The following is a 21,101-nucleotide window of genomic DNA, read 5'->3' on the forward strand; positions in this document are numbered from 1 at the left end:
CCATTGCTGGGAAGGGGACAGTTAGAGTGACCAATGATATAACTTTATCTTCTGTTTTACATGTCCCTAGACTTCATACCAACCTACTGTCTGTTAGTTCTTTGACAAAAAATTTGAATTTTTCTGTGACCTTTCTTCCTGGTAATTGTGTTTTGCAGGATCTGGAGTCAAAGAAGATAATTGGGAGTGGTCGTGAGGTGAATGGAGTTTGCCTTTTGGATGAGATTCTAAGACATCAAGGCCATCATGTTAGCAGCAACAGTAGTAGTGGGTCAGAGTCAGTGAACTAGATTATGCTTTGGCACAATCACTTGGGACATCTTTCTTTTAGTTCTTTGAAATGTCTTTTCCAAAAGTTGTTTAAGTCTGTTCAATTATCTACTTTGGAGTGTGAGAGTTGTCAGTTAGGAAAGCATTGTAGACAGTCTTTTAAACCAAGTAATAAAAGAAGTACTTTTGCTTTTAATATTATTCACACTGATGTATGGGAGCCATATCAAATCCCTTCCATGGGAGGATTCCATTACTTTCTCTTGTTTGTGGATGATTATACACGATATTCTTGGATATATTTGATGAGATCACGTGATGAGGTTCCTAACTTAGTACGACAATTCCACCAGATGGTTCTCACACAATTTGGAGTGAGAACTAAGGCTTTTAGATCAGATAATGCCAGAGAGTACTTTGAGAAGGACCTAACCACGTATCTCTTAAAACATGGTGTAGTTCATTAGAGCAGTTGTGCATATACAGCGCAACAGAATGGAGTTGCTGAGAGGAAAAACAGACACATTGTGGAGGTGGCAAGGAGTCTTATGGTGTGTGCTTCAGTTCCTGTGCAGTTCTGGGGAGATGCAGTTCTTACAACCATACATATGATTAACCGTGTTCCTTCATGGACTTTGGGGTTTAAGGCGCCATTTAGCCTTTTTTTCTAGATGGAGAGATATTTCATATACCTCTAAGGGTTTTTGGTTGTGTTTCTTGTGTTCACATTCTTGGCCCTCATCGCAAGAAATTGGATCCTAAGGCCAAGAAATGTGTTTTTCTTGGGTATGCTCAGAACCAAAAGGGGTATTGCTGTTATGACCCAGTGTCGAGGAGTAGATTTGTCACTATGGATGTTACCTTTTTTGAATCCACATTCTTCTTCTCGAGTGGTTCTCCTCAGGGGGACAGTTTTGGAGAGAACTCACAATATGTTCCTCTGCCTGTTTTTGTGGTGCCTCCATCAATTCAGACAACATCTACATCAGTTCAGCCAACACCTGCACTTCCAATTTCATTACCTGAGGCACTACGGGCAACCTCACAGCAATATCAGCGCCGGTAGATGATGTTGACTCCACACATCCTCGACCCACACCATTCTCTGTCAGTCCTTCTGAAACTCCAGTTTTGACAGATATAGTTCCAAGTATTCCTCTTGAGCCTATTATGTTTTCTGATGATAATGTTTTTGTCCCTAACACCATTGTTGCAGCTGATCCCACTAACCTTGGTCTTCCCATTGCATTTCGTAAGGGGAAGAGAAAGCGTACAACCCACTGCATTTCACACCATCTTTCCTACAGTGCCTCATCACCCTCCTACCATGCTTTTCTTTCTTCCCTGGATTATGTGTCTATGCCCAAGAATGTTATTGAGGCTCTCTCCAAACCTGAGTGGAAAACAGCCTTGCAAGATGAGATGGATGCTTTGGTCAAAAACCAAACTTGGGAAATAGTTGATCTCCCCCCAGACAAGGAGACAATCGGATGTTGATGGGTATTCAGAGTGAAGTATAAGGCGATGACAAGATAGAGAGGTACAAGGCAAGGTTGGTAGTAAAAGGGTATACTCAGACCTATGGTGTTGATTATCTGGAAACCTTTGCACCAGTAGCTAAGATGAGTTCAGTTTGTATCCTTTTATCTCTAGCAGCCACCTATTCATTGCCCTTGTTCCAACTTGATGTCAAAAATGCTTTCCTCAATGGTGACTTACAGGAGGAGGTATATATGGACATTCCAACAGGCTTTTATGAAAATGTTGGTAAAGGAAAGGTGTGCAGACTCAGAAAATCTCTGTATGGACTGAAACAGTCACCTAGGGCTTGGTTTGACAGGTTCAGAGGGGCACTCATCCGTTTTGGATACACACAGACATAGTCTGATCACACCCTCTTTGTGAAGAGGAGAGATGCTTTGGTGTCAATTCTAATCGTGTATGTGGATGATATAGTGGTAACAGGAAATGATCTGGAGGAGATTGATGATCTCAAAAAATCATTGTAGCAAGAATTTGAGATCAAAGATCTTGGTGAGCTCAAATACTTCTTAGGGATTGAAGTTGCAAGATCCAAGCATGGGATCTTCATTTCACAGAGAAAATATGTACTTGACCTACTGTGAGAAACTAGGAAGCTGGGGAGCAAACTAGTAGACACTCCTATTGATCCAAATCATAGAATTAATGGTGTGGATGGTGAATTGGTAAAGGATGTGGGGAGATATCAAATAATGGTGGGCCGACTGCTGTAATTGTGTATGACACGACCAGATATTTCTTATGCTATCAGTGTTGTGAGTCAGTACATGCATGCACCTCGGGTTCAACACTGGGAAGCTATTGAGAGAATACTTGCATATCTGAAAAAGCACCCTGGCAGAGGCATTCTTTTCTCAAATCATGAGAATCTGAAGCTAGAATCCTATACAGATGCAGATTGGGCAGGATGCTTAGATGACAGGATGTCTACATCAGGAGTGTGTACCTTTGTAGGTGGAAACTTGATCCGGAAGGGTAAGAAGCAAGCGGTTGTGGCAAGGTCAAGTGCAGAGGCTGAGTATAGATCCATGGCTCATGGTGTCTCAAAACTTCTTTGGGTTAGATCTCTTTTGAGTGAGATTGGGGTGAAAGTAGAGGAACCAATTCAGCATTGTAGGACAAAACACATTGAAGTTGATAGACACTTTATAAGAGAAAGGGTAACAACCGGAGAAGTTTGTTTGCCTTATGTCTCTTCAGAGTTGCAGCTGGCTGATGTTCTCACTAAAGGGGTGGCAAGGAACAAGTTTGAACATGATCTACGCAAGTTGGGAATGTGTGACATTTACTCCCAACTTGAGGGGGAGTGTTGAAGATTAATTAGTTTTATGCTGTTTTTCTGAGTAGATGTTTTATGTTAGTTGTTAGATAGGAGGTGTGGACCGCATTAGTTATGTGAGTCCAAATTTTATTATGTATTTGAGTGTTACATATGTTGTTTTATGTTTTGCTGCCCTATAAGGGCATAGTTGTCTTTGTACTGTTCTATTATTTTAGTATAAATAATAAGTGAAGGGGGAAGCCAGATGTTTTGCTCTCTCTTCTTTTCAACTTCTCTTCTTCTCCTTCTCTCTTCAAGAAACTACTTTCTTTCATATTTTTTAATTTAGCAGATTCTTACTTATATATATATATATATATATATATATATATATATATATATATATATATATTGAGCTTTTAATTTTTTTTCCCTTTTATTTGCAGATTCTGAGATGAAAAATCAGGTAGAAAAGGCCCTGTATGGTGGGCATGCTTCTTATGAAGTTTTTTTATTGGTATGATTGCTGTAGAAAGCACCTTAAGTTCTTCCTTTGACTTTTCCTTTTCTATTTTTGTTTCTTCTTTTGTTAATGGAAATGCAATCCCTCCCCCTATCCCCCTCAAGAAAAGGCCATTGCTAGTGGGGAATTTTATGGACTAACGTTATAGTGTTTTTTTTTGATAAATGACTAACGTTATAATGTTATAATGTTCTTTTTCATAGTTTGAACATCATGATGTCTGGGAGCCTGCTATTTTGGCTCTTAGGAAGGAAGGGTTTAGTATCAAGTGCAAAGGAAATCGGAGCGGTGTTTTCACAGAGAAGTTTCTACAAAGCACACTTGTATGGTTCTCTACTATTTTTTTTTTATTTGTTTGAAGTATGGAAATTTAAGATTTACTGTATAGAGTTTTTGAGGATATCCAAATAATCTGCTGCAAAAGAACTTTCTCTTTATCTTGTTAACCTTTCTTTTTCAATGAATAGCTATAAATTGCATTGTAGAAATATGAATGTCTAATGTCTTTAAGATGTACACAAGTGGACAATGTCTCTCCAGAAAGCAAAGAATTGCCTTACAAGCATCTCAATTAATCACAAAATGAATCTCCTTTAACCCTTAAATAAGTTCTCCCAACCGAGATTGCTGAACTCCATTGGGGCAATGTGACACTGTTAGCAGTGATGTTGTTACTATTCTAGTGGTACATTGGGCATACAAGATACCAGTTCGGGGCATGTCAGTGATTCAGGCATAGGTGGACTTTCATGGGACTTACAGGGGAGATATTGGTACTATTCTTTGGCCCAATTGGTGGCAACAGATCTGTCAAAATGGAGATTATGACATTAGTACTGAGTCTTAGATTGACTTTCTTGTTGAGATATGATAGGAAAGGATCAAAATTTCACAATGTATTGGCCTGATAGTATATGTCGATACTCTAAATAAGGGTCTTTTGGGGTTTTCGACTAGTTTCAGGGGCTAGGCAGTCATAAGACCGATCCCTAACCAATTTTGGGAAAGAACTAAAAAAAAGCTATGATCAGTTGAAACACTTGATATGCAGGTTTGTGCATATCGGGTGTATCGATACTTTGAACCTTGATGATAGGGTCAAGATGGAGGGAGATTCCTAGGTAATTAATGGATGGATAGCAAACTATTCTGATGGCCCATGACATTATGGGACATTCATGGTTTGGTGACTAGAGCTAGAGTTAGGAATGTTGTATTGGGTGTCTTCAATTCTTTGGTAATTTTTTAATTGTTTTGTACCTATTTGTGTTTCTTTTCTATAGTTAAATGAAATATATTTGTTTACAAGCGAGAGATATCAGAGAAGGAGAAGAGGAGAGGAGAAAGAGAGAAGAGAGACAAAGAAAATGGATTCAAACTTGTAGCTGGCAGCTCCAGCTTTATCTTTTATATTAGGGTGACCCAACTAATAATAAAATGAAAAGGAAATTACAAGAATGCCCCTACGGCACTAAAGAACAAAAAAACATAAATAAAACGCCTCAGAGAAGTGGCTAATTGATTCCAACACTCCTCCTCAAGTTGGGACATAGATATCAATCATGCCCAATTTGTCACATAAATCATCGTGTCGCGGATGATATAATCCCTTGGTAAAGATGTCTGCAAGTTGATATGTGGAACTGACATATGGAGTGCACACTTCCCCATTTATAATTTTCTCCCTAATAAAGTGCTTGTCAACCCCAATATGTTTAGTTCAATCATGGAGCACTGGGTTGGCAGCAATGTTGATAGCAGCTTTGTTATCACAATACAAGGATATGGGACCATCAATAGGAAATCCCAACTCATTTAACAAGTTCTTTATCCACATAACTTCAGCCACTCCATGGGACATTGTTCTATATTCAGCTTCAGCACTAGACCTTGCCACAACATTTTGTTTCTTGCTTCTCCACGTGACTAGGTTTCCTCCCACAAAGGTGCAATACCCACTAGTAGACTTTTTGTCATCAACTGATTCGGTCCAATCAGCATCTGTATACACCTCAACCTTCAAGTGACCATTCTTTTGGAAAAGTAAACCAGCCCCTGGGAGTGCTGAATAAATGGGGGAGTCAACAGGCTTGGCTCCAAGTTTCCTATATCCTGTAATAAATCTAGGGTGTATTTTCTTTGAGAAATGAAGATCTCCTTTTTCGAACGGGCCACTTCAATTCCAAGAAAATACTTCAAGGGACCTAGATCCTTCACCTCAAATTGAGTGGCTAGGAACTCCTTTAGTCTCTGAATTTCCACCTTCTTGTCACCTGTGATCACTATGTCATCACTATGTCATCAACATACACTATCAAGGCTGTAATTTTCCCTTCTCCCTTTTCACAAATAGTGTATGATCAATCTGAAACTGTTTATAACCAATTTGCTGTACAACTTAGGTGAAACTTGTTGAACCAGGATCTCGGTGACTGTTTTAGTCCGTACAAGGACTTCTTTAACCTGCACACCTTTTCTTTTTGATCTTGCACATAGAAGCCAGGAGGTTGCACCATGTACACTTCTTCAAGATCACCATTCAAGAAGGCATTTTTAATATCTAACTAGTGGAGATCCCAATCAAGGTTAGTGGCAAGAGAAAAAGGAACTCTGATAGAATTCATCTTAGCAATCAAGGTTCACTACCAACCGAGCTTTGTACTTTTCTATTGTACCATCAGCCTTGTGCTTTACTGTAAAAACCCACTTACACCCTACCGGTTCCTTTCCCACAGGGAGATCCAGTAATTCCAATGTACCATTTTTATGCAAGGCATCCATCTCTTCTTTCATTGCATCTGTCCATTCAGGTACTGAAAGAGCTTCTGTCACATTTTTGGGGATCGGAATACTATCAATGGAGGAGAGAAAAGCACGAAAGGAGGATGAGATGTTTTCATATGAGACAAAGTGGGACATAGGATGTTTGGTGGTACAAGACCTAACTCCCTTCCTTTGTGCAATAGGATGTCAAGGTCATTGGTAGAGGAAGAGTCAATAGCAATAGGATCAGGAATGTCAATGGGAATAATAGTACCTGGTGGAATGTGATTTATCCCTGGTGAATCTAATGATGTTGGTGGTATAGTTTCAAGTTGCTCAACAGCTTTTGAATTCGGCTGGTCCTTGCAGCGATGGAGAAAGACACGAAATGGAGGAGGGTCAGGTAGAGGAGGTAGTACTTGAAATTATTTCTCCTCCACCCTATTATCCCCCTGAGGAGAAATCGGGATGAAGGAATCACCCTAAAAAAAAGGCACATCCATAGAAACATAGTATTTTCGAGAGACGGGATCAAAACAACGGTAACCCTTTTGAGAAGAAGGATATCCCAAGAAAACACAAGAAAAGGACGAGGGTCAAGTTTACCATGGGTAGGAGACAAGTTTTGAACAAAACAACGGCAACCAAATACACGAATGGGAATAGAAAAGAGGGGAACCTTGGGGAATAGGAGCTGATGAGGGGCCTTGTACCCTAACACCCGAGATGGCATACGGTTGATGAGATAGGTAGCATATAATACAGCATCCAACCAAAAACGTTTTGGAATACTCATATGGATGAGTAACCCACGAGCCACTTCAAGTAGATGGCGGTTTTATTCTTTCTGCAACACCATTTTGTTGAGTTTTGGCACAAGAGCTACAATGGATAGACCCACACGAAACAAAGAACTCTATGAGATCACTGTGGAAGTTGTTAAAATAATTTAGTTGCTGATGTTAGGGTCTGTTTGACTAATTAAAGTGTTTTTTATTTCGTTTTTTCTTTCTATTATGTCTGTTATTGTACTCAAGGGCACAAGGGTCTTTTCCCTTGTTATTTCTGCCGCCCTATATATATTAAAATAAAGGTTGGCGCCACCAACACTGTTATATTGCAAAATCCTTCTTTCTTCTCTCCTCTCTTCTCTTCTCTTCTTCTCCTCTTCTCTTCTCTTCTCTTCCTCTTATTTCTGGCTGGCTATACTATCAAGAGAAGCAAACTGGGCATGATAGACATATTCAGCCCAACTTGAGGGGGAGTGTTGTAAAGCTTATTTAATTGTTACTTTATAGTTGTTGTTAGTAGGTTGTCCTCTTAAGATACTGTCAGTTAGTTATTTTTCCTTTTTTCCTTATTAGTTTGTTTCTAGGGTGGGCTGCCAGGGGCATACTTGTAATTTCTATTCTTTTTTATATTAAGTTAATATAAATAGTGAACTGGCGGCAGGCAAAGATGGTTTTTCTTTTTCTCTCAATCGTATCTCCATTTCATTCTCTTTCTCTCTCTCTCTCTCGTCTCCCACTCTCCATGAATGATTACACTAACAAAAGGTGTTGCAAAGAACAAACTGAAACATGATCTATGCAAGTTGGGAATGTGTGACATTTACTCCCAACTTGAGGGGGAGTGTTGAGTTGGGCCTAGTTGTTTTTTATTCTTATTTTAAGCTATTTAGTTAGGAAGTTGTTGGGCTTTAGGCCCATTAGTTTATGTTTTTAAGTTGTGACTGTTCAGCTACATTAGTAGCTGCCCTACTAAGGGCATCCTTGTAATATCTCATCCTTTAAGTTAAGTATAAATATAAGTTGGTGGCTAGGGTTAATTCAAGAATCCTGGTTGACTTCCTACTCTTTTCTTCTCTACTACTGAAATCTTTATCTTCCTCCCCTTTTCCTTTCACAAGAAATTCCACTAAATCTACAATCAGTGATTTCTACTGTAACATTAGTAAACATGAATGACAAAACTGCCCTTCTATTAATAAATGTAAATAGTACAAAATGCCCTTCTACAATGTCACACTATTGGTTTTAGGGCATACAACCAACATTTTCATGGCCATAGGAGCTTGTATATGCCGAGAATCTGTGAAGTTCATGATAGACCTTGTTGTTGATATTGATAACCATTTCAGACTTTTTTAAATCCCCACTTTTCTGCTGTGATGAATTTGATATTTTGCACACACACACACACAAAACTTGGTACAACTAAAGCCCAAAAAATAGATTGCGTTCCACCTCTCCAACAGACAAAAATCTCGATATTGCTTTCCTTCAGAAATTGTGTTTTCTTTGCTTCCATATGCTTTAACATATTGCAAATGGATACTGAAGTTGCACACATTCATTGATCTCCCTATGTAAGAAGATTTTGAACTGTAGACACCAAAGAATCTCCCTATCTTTTCTATCAATGCAATAGCTAACCTTGATGTGTTTGGAGCTGAGCCAGTAAAGTCTGGGTTGTAAGTTATTGTTAATACAAGACGTACAAACAAATGGTTTTCACAGGATGTTATCCCATTTCTACAATATTGGTATCAGGGCATCCCAAGACAGCTGATCCATATTCTTGAACTCTTTCAAAATGGTGGACCAGTCCAAAAAAATATTTGAAGTTGTTTTTCTTTCTAAGTGGGTTATATCAAATGTTTTACCGTGGGCCAGGTGCAAATTCTCAGTTCCTTGCTCATTGTCTTGCACCCTACATAGGTATTTTATGGATAATATGGTTAGATGGAGTTTCGCATTTCCATACCTGCAGGAATGACAAAGAAAAGGTGGACTGACTTGTTAAAGACAACATGACGGTTGTTCGTAATGGAGATCTTACCTCATATTTTTCTTTCTTATTACTTGTTTCTTTATATTAGCAAGTAAAGAAGAGTTCCTTGTGTATCTTTTATTTCCTAGATGTCATTATGCACAGGGCAAGAACTGTAACTAGTCTGTTTTGATGATTTGAATAATATGCCAATGGGGTCATGAAAGTTGTCACATTCTTTAGTGTTGCATCAAATAATCTTTCATCTCATCTGTGCCCCCATCTTGTTATATGATGTACTTTTTCTAGATAAAAAGGTAATCGCTTCAACATGTGGAGAAGTTTCAGTAGGATGTTTTGAGACTTTGTAATGTGTGGAGAGTCTAGGTCACTAGAAACTATTGAGCATTGACTTCTTGTTTGAGGAAGATGGGCTATAAGTTGTTACTAATGGGATTTTTTAATTTATCTAGTTTTTCTAGGTAGAGATAGAATTTATCTATAAATAATGGAGTGCCATACACAATATGTAACCCACATGTATATATTTTTTGCAGGTCACAATTCCTGTTGAACATGCCACTGCATTTTCAATACTTGGTTCTGGTGGGACTGAATATGTTTTACAAACAAATGATGATAGTAGCTCGTAAGTGTCACTTGACTGTTGAACCAGTAGATTGGTATCTTTGATTAAGACTCAACTCACAATGGCTAAGAAATGAGTAGAGGGAACTTCCCAGATCTGAACTTATAATGAATTTTAAATTACTTTTATGAGGCTGAAAGTCAAGGAATTGGATTAGATTAGTAGAATAGCCCTCAGATATTCTATTAGGCCTCATCAAAATAAGTCCCATAAAGGAGTCCTTCCTGGAATCCAGTACATCAGTTTTGGATTGTTAGAATGTTAGAGTGATGTTTGGCTGATAAGAGTTCTTATTAGCCCATTCTTATGTTTAACTTATCTTGTAACTGGGCTTGTGTTAATGGGCCTAGGCCTAATCCTGTTTAATGATTTAAGTCATCTGGGTGTCCCATCACTAATCAGGGGCATCCCAGTAATTTCTTGTACCTTGTACCATATTCATCTATAAATAAAGGACTGGTCGACTGGATAGAACAGTTCGACATTCTCTTCAGTTCTGTGGTTCTCTTCTCCTCCTTGCTACTTCGAGTATAGCTCTTCAGATTACATGGTATCAGAGCATTAGCTCCTTCCTGGTTTCAACAGGCGCACTCTTTTCTCTTGCTGACCTTTCCTCTTCTCTCTTCCTTTTCTGGGTTGCTGCAGTGAAGACCTAGGAGTGTAAGAGAGTAAAGCAAGTTCGAACCTAGGGTTTCTCTTGGTTGTAGGACTCAAGGGAAGTAAGACCCAGAAGTAGATGTCCTACTAGATTACACCAGCAAGTAGTAGCTATTGGGCTACTAAGAGAGGTCTGTATAGGACAGACCTGGTTGAGGGCTGATTCAGCAGTCCTAGCACTAGCCGAGAGGGGGAGAACTTCCTCTACAGTTGCAGCTTCGTGCTCCAGCAAGACTTGTGCATAACAAGTGGTAAAGACTTAGCTACTTCAACTTCGGTTGCAGTCTTGGTGCATCAGAACAAGTGGTAAAGACTTAGCTCCTTCAACTTCAGTTGCAGTTTCGGTGCATCAGCTTCTACAGTTGCAGTCTTGGTGCATCAGCAAGACTCTTACAGAACTGCGGCAACCTCAGTTACAGATTTTCTTCAGGTCGGTTATCAGCCCTACTCTTGGACTGAACTGGTTCAGTTATAGACCTTTACCTTTTACCAGAACTGCGGCAACTTTTGCACCACACAGTTGCAGCCTTAAACTTTTACCAACACTGTGAACTGGTTCAGTTACAGACCTCTACTTGCTACTGTACCCGTACTGTGAACACAGTGACCAATTTGGCCAGTTCTTAACAGAATCACCTATAGTACTGTGAACAACTCTTGGACTGAAGTCAGGATGTCCTCACTATCCGGTGAAGTTTCCTCTAGAGATAACAGACCTGTTACAAGGTCCTCAAACCTGGAAAACCCTAATCTGCACAGCTTGCAGATTACAAGTGTGCTGCTAGATGAGTATAACTTCAAAGAGTGGTCTGTCTCAGCAATGCTGTTCATTACCTCTCGTGACCTCACAGGCTATTTGGATGGAGACAAGAAACAACCAAAAATTGGCAGTCCTGAATACACCGTGTGGCGCAAGGAAAATGCCACAGTCATGTCTTGGTTGCTGGCCTCTATGACTCCTAGGGTGGCCAGAACTGTTCATCATTTCCCCACAGCTGCTAAAATTTGGGAGAAAGTATCTAAGACATATGGCCAGAAAAAGAACAATGCTAGAATCTACAGGCTGAGCCAAGACATTGCAGCCCTAAGGCAAGGAGACTTGTCTGTGGCAACCTACTTTGCAACACTGGAAGGCCTCTGGGAAGAGCTTGACCACCATTTGATCTTGGATTGGGAAAATGCTAATGATAAGGGGAGGCATGATAAGCAGATTGAGGAGGGCAGAGCCTTCAAGTTTCTGGCGGGTCTTGACCCTGTATATGAAGGTATAAGGTCACAGATTCTAGGGAGAGATGAATTACCTGAACTTCACCATGTCTACTACCTGGTGAGGAATGAAGAAGTAAGGAGAAAGGAGATGCAAGTTGACTTCCAGACACAGTCAACAGAACTACCTGGAGAACATTCAGCCTTAGTCTCCACTAAGGGGAATAGATTTTCAGACAAGAAGTCCCTCAAGTGTACACATTGTGGTGGTGAGAAACACACAAAGGAGAAATGTTGGGTCCTGTACCCTCATCTGAAGCCAGTTGCTCTGAGAAAGGACAAAAGGCAACATAAGGGCCACACAGCAAGTGGGAATCTTGCCACCAACAACAGTAGTGACAGCTCACAGAGTATTCAGACAGTGTCATCTTCCACCGCAAGGCAGGCTGCCGACTCCTCTGGACCAAGTACTTTGGGCTTCACAGCTAGTGAGGTAGAGGTTCTCAGCCGGGCATTAGCCCGTCTGAAGAACAATTCTTTAGCTTCCACCTCTCTTGCCAAATCAGGTACAACCTCTGCATTTAGTGCATCTAGTTCCATTAATTCTACCTCTTGGGTGATTGATTCAGGAGCCACTGACCATATGACACATATGTCCTCCTTATTCTCCACATATCATCTGTTGAAAGGACGTGAAGAAGTTCCCCGGATAACTTTGATGTTTTGCAAGATGGTTGAAACACAATTTGATAAAAAGATCAAGCAATTCCGTTCAGACAATGCAGCTGAATACTTTGAAAGATCCCTGAACTCATTCATGGAAGATGCAGGCATGTTACATCAATCATCATGTGCTTACACCCCTCAGCAAAATGGGGTTGTTGAGCGCAAGAACAGGCATCTATTGGAGACAGCTCGAGCCCTTCTTTTCCAACACAATGTGCCCAAGCAATATTGGTCTCAATCTGTTCTTACTGCATCTTACCTGATAAATCGGATGCCATCTAAAGTACTGGGTATGAAGACCCCTTTCTCTGTTTTGTGTCCCACTCTTACAGAATTTCCTCTTCCCCCGCGGGTTTTTGGTTTTACATGCTTCATACATGTGAAAGATCCAAAGAAGACCAAGCTGGATCCTAAGGCTACAAAGGGAATATTTTTGGGGTACTCTCCTACGCAGAAGGGGTATAAGTGTTATGATCCTGTCTCCAAGAAAAAATATGTCACTAGGGATGTAGTCTTTTTTGAGTCTCAACCCTATTTCCAGTCTTCTCAGAATCCTCTTTAGGGGGAGAGTAGTGGGTTGGAAGAGGATTCTCATTCTCCCTTCTTTTTTGTTCCCATTTCATCACCTTCCACTACTACTAGCTGTAACATTCTGGGTCAACCTAGTGAGACTTCCACTGTGCCAGTTGCTTCTCCAGATTCGGCTGATGCTCCTGAAGGTTCCAGTAAACAAGAAAAAGAGATACTTACATACAGTAGAAGGAACAAGGCCCCTCAACCTCATGATTGCAACCAGTTGAACTCAGATCAATCTGTCTCTGCAATCCAAGGTAATTCTGATTCACTCAATTCAGATTTGGATCTTCCTATTGCTCTCCGTAAGCCTGTTCGTTCTTGTACCACTCGGCATCCCATAGCCGATTATGTTTCTTACTCACACTTATCCCCTGCCTATCATTCCTTTGTGTCTGCCCTTTCCTCTGTATGTGTCCCTTCCAGGTATTCAGAGGCGGCATCTGATCCGAGGTGGAAAGAAGCCATGAATGAGGAGATGAAAGCCCTAATGAAAGTAAGGACATGGGAATTGGTGGACCTGCCAGAAGGGAAAGGCACTGTTGGGTGCAAGTGGGTATTCACAGTAAAGCACATGGAAGATGGGTCAATTGAGAGGTACAAGGCCAGACTTGTGGCAAAGGGATTTACACAAAATGAAGGAATTGACTACAAGGAAACCTTTGCCCCAGTAGCAAAGCTCAACACAATCAGGGTTCTACTGTCACTAGCAGCAAAATTCTCTTGGGAACTTCATCAGCTGGATGTGAAGAATGCCTTCCTAAATGGTGATCTTCATGAAGAGGTATTCATGGAACCCCCACCTGGATGTGATGTTGGAAAGAAGGTATGTAAACTAAGGAAAGCATTATATGATTTGAAGCAATCTCCCCGGGCATGGTTTGAGAGACTTTGTTTGGCCATGAAGAAAGTAGGGTACACTCAGAGCAGTGCAGATCATACATTGTTTACAAGGAGACAGGATGACAAACTTACAGCACTCATTGTGTATGTGGATGATATGGTGATTACTGGAAATGATGTGAAAGAGATGAAGAGGCTGAAGGAGTTCTTAGCTTCAGAATTTGAGATCAAAGACCTGGGAAATCTGAGATACTTTCTTGGAATTGAAGTTGCTAGATCAAGAGAAGGAATCTACATATGTCAAAGAAAGTATGTGCTAGATCTCCTAGAAGAAACAGGCATGATGGGGTGCAGGCCAGCAGACACTCCAATAGAACCAAGCCATGGATTACAAGAATCAATGGGTAAGGAATACTGTGATAAGGAAAGGTACCAAAAGTTGGTAGGAAAACTGATATACTTATCCCTTACTCGGCCAGATATTGCCTATGCAGTGCATGTTGTCAGTCAATTCATGCACTCACCAAAGGCTCCTCATATGAGAGCAGTGGAAAGAATCCTCAGATACTTGAAAACTTGCCCAGGGAAAGGAATTCTATTCAGAAAAAACAGCAGACTTGAAATTGAAGCCTACGCTGATGCTGATTGAGCTGGGTCCGTTGGAGACAGAAAATCAACCTCAGGTTACTGTACATTCTTGGGAGGAAACCTAGTCACATGGCGTAGTAAGAAGCAGAATGTTGTGGCTAGATCAAGTGCAGAAGCAGAATACCGGGCTATGGCACACGGGGTTGCTGAAATCTTATGGCTCAGGACTCTCCTTAATGAGCTTGGTATCAAGACTGAGGGTCCTCTCAAGCTGTATTGTGATAATAAAGCTGCTATCAACATTGCCAACAATCCTGTGCAGCATGACAGGACAAAACATATTGAAATTGATCGACACTTTGTCAGAGAGAGAATTATTTCAGGAGAACTTTGTGTGCCTTATACTCCATCAGAGATGCAGATTGCAGATGTATTAACTAAAGGGCTGGCATCAACGAAGTTCAGGGACATACTTGGCAAGCTAAACATGATTGATATTCATGCTTAGCTTGAGGGGGAGTGTTAGAATGTTAGAGCGATGTTTGGCTGATAAGAGTTCTTATTAGCCCATTCTTATGTTTAACTTATCTTGTAACTGGGCTTGTGTTAATGGGCCTGGGCCTAATCCTGTTTAATGATTTAAGTCATCTGGGTGTCCCATCACTAATTAGGGGCATCCCAGTAATTTCTTGTACCTTGTACCATATTCATCTATAAATAAAGGACTGGTCGACTGGATAGAACAGTTCGACATTCTCTTCAGTTCTGTGGTTCTCTTCTCCTCCTTGCTACTTCGAGTATAGCTCTTCAGATTACATGGATATCTCTGTGCCGGAAGTTACAGGTAGTTAATGTTTACTGCATGAAGACTATAGCTGTACATTTGGCTTTCATTTACAGAATTGGTTCTAATGAATCTTGTGATTCTAAGTGTTACATACTGTATAATTAAAATAGGAAGATGTTACAGACTGTATAATTAAAATAGGAAGTAAATACTAGGGAGATATGATGTTACAGACTGTATAACTAAAATAGGAAGTAAATACTAGGGAGATATGATTTACCTTGATTGTAGGACAGATTTGTAGGAATTTGATTAGTCTTCTTTCCTAATATATTCTTTCCTAACATAGAATTTGTAACCTGTATATATACATACGAGATTGATGAATAATACAACAAATTCTTCTTCTTCCTCTGTTTACTCTTATTTTACATGGTATTAGAGCATCTAGTCTCTGCCTGCCCTTTTGTTTTTCTTTTTTTTTAAGTAAACAGTAGGTAGAGGAAAATTTCTAGGTGTTTCGGGTCACCTCCTTGGAGCAGTCAGAGCATCTAGTCTCTGCAAAGTCTGGCAGTCAGCAGCCCTACGCGTGTGTCTCACGCACTGCCTGAAGATTCTACCACAGTCATACGCGCCGGCACGTGGAGGCACATCTGTCGCCGGAAAATTTTTTTCGGTCGTTGTCTTTTGGCTTGCCTCGTCCCGTATAGCACATATTTGTGCTTTGTTACGTGCATATCCATTTCGGTGTTTTCTGCAGGTGTGCTCTGTTGATTTTTGGTGTTCAAAATATTCTGTTTATTTGAATTTTGAGATTATGGTAGACAAGAAATCAGTAGTTATGTCGGATGTTATTCCAATGATGTCAAAAATAACTGAGCATAAGCTTAATGGCTCTAATTATCTGGATTGGAGTAAAACTGTTCAACTATATTTGCTGAGTATTGCTATGGATAACCATTTGACTGATGACCCTCCTAATGATGACTCGAGAAAGTCTTGGTTGAGGGAGGATGCCCGTTTGTTCTTGCAGATACGCAACTCCATTGAAAGGGAGATGGTTGGTTTAGTCACTCACTGTGGATTTGTTAAGGAATTAATGAACTATCTAGAGTTCTTGTACTCCGGAAAGGGGAATATTTCCCGCATTTATGATGTGTGGAAAGCCTTTTACAGGGCGGACAAAGGCGATAGATCTCTTACAAGCTATTTCATGGATTTCAAGAAAACATATGAAGAACTTAATATGTTGCTTCCGTTTAGTACTGATGTGACTGTTCAACAAGCTCAACGAGAAAAGATGGTTGTTATGAGTTTTTTAGCTGGCCTACCTTCTGAATTTGAGACTGCTAAATCTCATATTCTTTCCAGTCTAGAGATCTCTTCTCTACAAGATGCTTTCAGTAGGGTCCTTCGTACAGAATGTTCTCCACCTGTTCAACCTAGTAGTGCCCTTGTCAGCCGCAATAATACATCTGAATCAGGGAGACAACAATACAGGAGTGGTAGTGGTAGGTCAAGTAACTATGACAGGAATACTAATACTCATGGACAGGAGTTAGGAGAGATAGTGTGTCATTACTGTCATAAGCCAGGCCATATGAAGCGGGATTGCAGGAAGTTGCAGAATAAGAAAACTCAGTTAGCCCATATTGCATCCACCACGGATACTTCTGAGAAGTCTGTTATGATATCTGCAGATGAATATGCCAAATTTGCTCAATACCAAGAATGATTGAAACCTCAGTCTATTCCTGTTATTGCCATCGTCGAGTCAGGTAAACCCAATACATGTCTTGTTTCCTCCTCTTCAAAATGGGTCATTGATTGTAGAGCTACAGATCATATGACAGGTAATTCAAGTTTGTTTTCTACCTTTCAGTCACATAAATCTACCTCTCCTGTTACTTTAGCAGATGGGTTAACATCTTGTGTTATTGGGTCTGGCACAATTAGTCCAACACCATCACTTCCTTTGTCATATGTTCTTAGTTTACCTCAGTTATCATTTAATTTAATTTATGTTAGCAAACTCACTCGTACCCTTAATTGTTGTGTCTCATTTTTTCCTGATTATTGTTTATTTCAGGATCTTACGACGAAGAAGATTATTGGTAAGGGACATGAGTCTGGAGGTCTCTACATCCTTGATACACAAGTTCCAAGATCCATAGCCTGTTCTGGAGTTGTAACCCCTTTTGAAGCACATTGTCGGTTGGGCCACCCCTCTCTCCATGTGTTAAAGCAAATTTGTCCTCAATTTCAGAATTTGTCTTCATTAAATTGTGAGTCTTGTCAGTTTGCTAAACACCATTGTCTTAGTTCGAGTCCTAGTGTCAATAAACGAGCTAGTGCTCCTTTTGAATTAGTCCATTCAGATGTTTGGGGTCCGTGTTTAGTTGAGTCCAAAACTGGGTTTAAGTATTTTGTTACTTTTGTTGATGATTACTCTCGTATGACATGGTTATATTTAATGAAAAATCATTCTGAGGTGTTTTCTCATTTTTTTGCTTTCTGTGCTGAAGTTAAAACTCAATTTAATGTTTCTGTACAAATATTGAGAAGTGATAATGCTAAGGAGTACTTGTCAGAATCCTTTCAAACTTACATGCTTCAGCATGGCATTCTTCATCAAACTTCTTGTGTAGATACACCATCTCAAAATGGGGTTGCTGAACAGAAAAATAGACACCTTCTTGAAACTGCAAGAACTTTGTTATTTCAAATGAAGGTTCCTAAACCTTTCTGGGCTGATGCAGTTTCCACAGCATGTTTTTTGATTAACCGTATGTCTTCATTTGTCATTCAGGGTAAGACTCCTTATCATGTTCTGTTTCCAAATAAAACACTGTTTCCTATTGAGCCTAGGGTATTTGGGTGTACATGCTTTGTTCGGGATGTTCGTCCTCAGGTTACCAAACTAGATCCAAAATCTTTGAAGTGTGTTTTTCTTGGGTATTCCCGTGTTCAAAAAGGGTATAGATGTTATTGTCCTACTCTTCACAGATATCTTGTGTCAGGTGATGTTAATTTCCTAGAAGATACACCTTTCTTTCCATCTACTCCTCATTCAAGTCAGGGGGAGGATGATGATTTGTTAATCTATACTGTCACATCATCTGGTTTACATCCTATTGAATCTGCTCCTGCCAGGCCCAAGCCACCTATAATACAGGTTTATTCTCGGCGACCAACCCCTCCGGATCCATGTCTTGCACCAGCTCCTTCGTCGGCAGATCCAGTCTCAACTGATCATGTTCCTTCGTCATCAGAACCAGTCTCTAATGATGATCTTCCTATTGCTCTTCGTAAAGGTAAGCGTAAGTGTACTTATCCAGTATCTTCATTTGTGTCTTATAATCATTTGTCGTCCTCTTCTTGTTCTTTTATTGCATCTCTTGATTCTATCTCTGTTCTTAAGACTGTTAAAGAAGCCCTTTCTCACCCTGGATGGCGTAATGCTATGATTGAGGAGATGAATGCTTTGGAGGACAATGGTACTTGGACCTTGGTAAATTTACCTGCAAATAAGAAGGCTATTGGGTGTAAATGGGTGTTTACAGTTAAAGTCAATCCTGATGGGCCCATTGCCCGATTGAAAGCCCGTCTTGTTGCTAAAGGATATGCTCAGACTTATGGAGTGGATTATTCTGATACTTTTCTCCTGTTGCTAAACTTACTTCTGTCAGGTTGTTTATTTCTATGGCAGCTACTTATAATTGGCCCCTTCATCAGTTAGACATCAAGAATGCTTTTCTTCATGGGGATCTTCAAGAAGAAGTTTATATGGAGCAACCGCCTGGCTTTGTTGCTCAGGGGGAGTATGGGAAAGTTTGCTATCTTCATAAGTCTCTGTACGGGTTGAAGCAGAGTCCTCGTGCCTGGTTTGGAAAGTTTAGTCAGGCAGTCGAGAATTTGGTATGAAGAAAAGTAAGTCTGATCATTCTGTTTTCTTCAAGCACTCTGCTGTTGGCATCATTTTGTTAGTTGTGTATGTGGATGATATTGTCATTACAGGGAGTGATACTACAGGGATTTCATCCCTTAAATACTTTCTCCACACTCAGTTTCATACCAAAGATTTGGGAATGTTGAAATACTTCTTGGGTGTTGAGGTAACAAGAAGCAAGAAGGGAATATTCTTATCTCAAAGGAAATATGTACTTGACTTGTTGTCTGAGACGGGAAAGTTGGGAGCTAAGCCATGTAGCACTCCGATGATTCCTAACTTGCAGCTCACAAAAGATGGTGAATTATTTGAAGATCCTGAGAGATATAGAAGATTGGTTGGAAAGTTGAATTATCTTACTGTAACTCGTCTAGATATTGCGTATTCAGTTAGTGTGGTGAGTCAGTACATGTCCTCTCCAATAGTTAATCACTGGACAGCTGTAGAACAAATTTTGTGCTACTTAGAAGGAGCATCTGGGCGAGGAGTTTTGTATGGCAATCATGGTCATACTAGAATTGAATGTTTTTCAGATGCTGACTGGGCAGGATCCAAGGAAGATCGAAGGTCTACTTCAGGCTATTGTGTATTTGTTGGAGGGAATCTAGTTTCATGGAAAAGCAAGAAGCAGAATGTTGTCTCACGTTCGAGTGCAAAATCGGAATATAGAGCTATGGCCAAGTCTGTGTGTGAAATAATGTGGATATATCAGCTTCTGACTGAAGTAGGTCTTAAAACTTCAGTACCAGCCAAGTTGTGGTGTGATAACCAAGCTGCTCTTCACATTGCATCTAATCCTGTTTTTCATGAACGAACTAAGCATATCGAGATTGATTGCCATTTCGTTCGTGAAAAGATTCAGCAAGGTTTGATTTCCACAGGTTATGTGAAAACAGGAGAACAACTGGGAGATATCTTCACGAAGGCTCTTAATGGGGTTAGGGTTGATTATCTTTGTAACAAGCTGGGCATGATTAATATCTATGCTCCAGCTTGAGGGGGAGTGTTACAGACTGTATAATTAAAATAGGAAGTAAATACTAGGGAGATATGATGTTACAGACTGTATAACTAAAATAGGAAGTAAATACTAGGGAGATATGATTTACCTTGATTGTAGGACAGATTTGTAGGCATTTGATTAGTCTTCTTTCCTAATATATTATTTCCTAACATAGAATTTGTAACTTGTATATATATATATATATACGAGATTGATGAATAATACAACAAATTCTTCTTCTTCCTCTGTTTACTCTTATTTTACACTAAGAATCACTATTAAATTTGAATTTTATGAAAAATTTTGGAACTAATTCTTTTTCTGGGCATTATTGATAAAAAAGTCTTTTTTCTGGGCTCAAAAGTCATTCTAAGAGTTAATTCTTTGAAGCTAAAAAACTGAGCTTAAAAAAAAACTTTTTTTTGGCTTGGAACTCATTCTTCAAACAGTAATTCCTTGGAGCAGAATTGCAACCAAACATAGCCTACTCAGATACAAAAAAAAAAAGGTTTTTACCAATGTTTTCAAACTGCCATCGACCCAGATGGTTGGATCGTTCGGTCGGGAACCGTCTAGGCAACCGGTTCTGTTTTACCCCAAACCTGGTCCCTGGCCCGGGCGGTCGAACTGTTGACCCATTCAATGGTTTTTGGCCATTTTTTGTTTTAATTTTTATTTTTTTGTTGGAACGGGCCGTAACTGGATGGTTGAACTATTGACCTGGAAACCAGTGGCCAAAGTGGTTCCGGATCCGGGTTGGTTTTTACATTCATGTCATATCTGGCAGATTTTTTATTGGTAATTGTTAACTTTATTGCTCAATGAAAGAGAATAGGTTACTTAGAATATGCCTGGTATCCTGAAGTATGGTCTAGCAGTGTTTAAACCAGCCCAATATGCTTTAGTCTCAAATATTATGAACTTCCTCGGTTCCTCCATGAGAAGCAATCCCCCAAAAGAGTTATTCCCTTTTTGCCCCTTCTCTTTCT

General features: G+C 39.9%; 1 protein-coding gene across 1 annotated transcript in view; it reads left to right on the plus strand.

Annotated features, from left to right (window-relative positions):
* LOC148862845 (uncharacterized) overlaps positions 1-21,101 on the plus strand; it is a 72,683-nt gene that overhangs the window by 48,668 nt on the left and 2,914 nt on the right. The window contains exons 18-20 of the mRNA XM_088978674.1: positions 3,520-3,590; positions 3,800-3,919; positions 9,689-9,780. Of these exons, the coding sequence (XP_088834800.1) occupies positions 3,520-3,590; positions 3,800-3,919; positions 9,689-9,780 (283 nt within the window). The remainder of the gene's footprint in view (positions 1-3,519; positions 3,591-3,799; positions 3,920-9,688; positions 9,781-21,101) is intronic.

The sequence above is a fragment of the Nelumbo lutea genome, chromosome 3, assembly GCF_056320005.1.
Source record: "Nelumbo lutea isolate HS-2025 chromosome 3, American lotus-T2T, whole genome shotgun sequence".
Lineage (NCBI taxonomy): Eukaryota > Viridiplantae > Streptophyta > Magnoliopsida > Proteales > Nelumbonaceae > Nelumbo > Nelumbo lutea.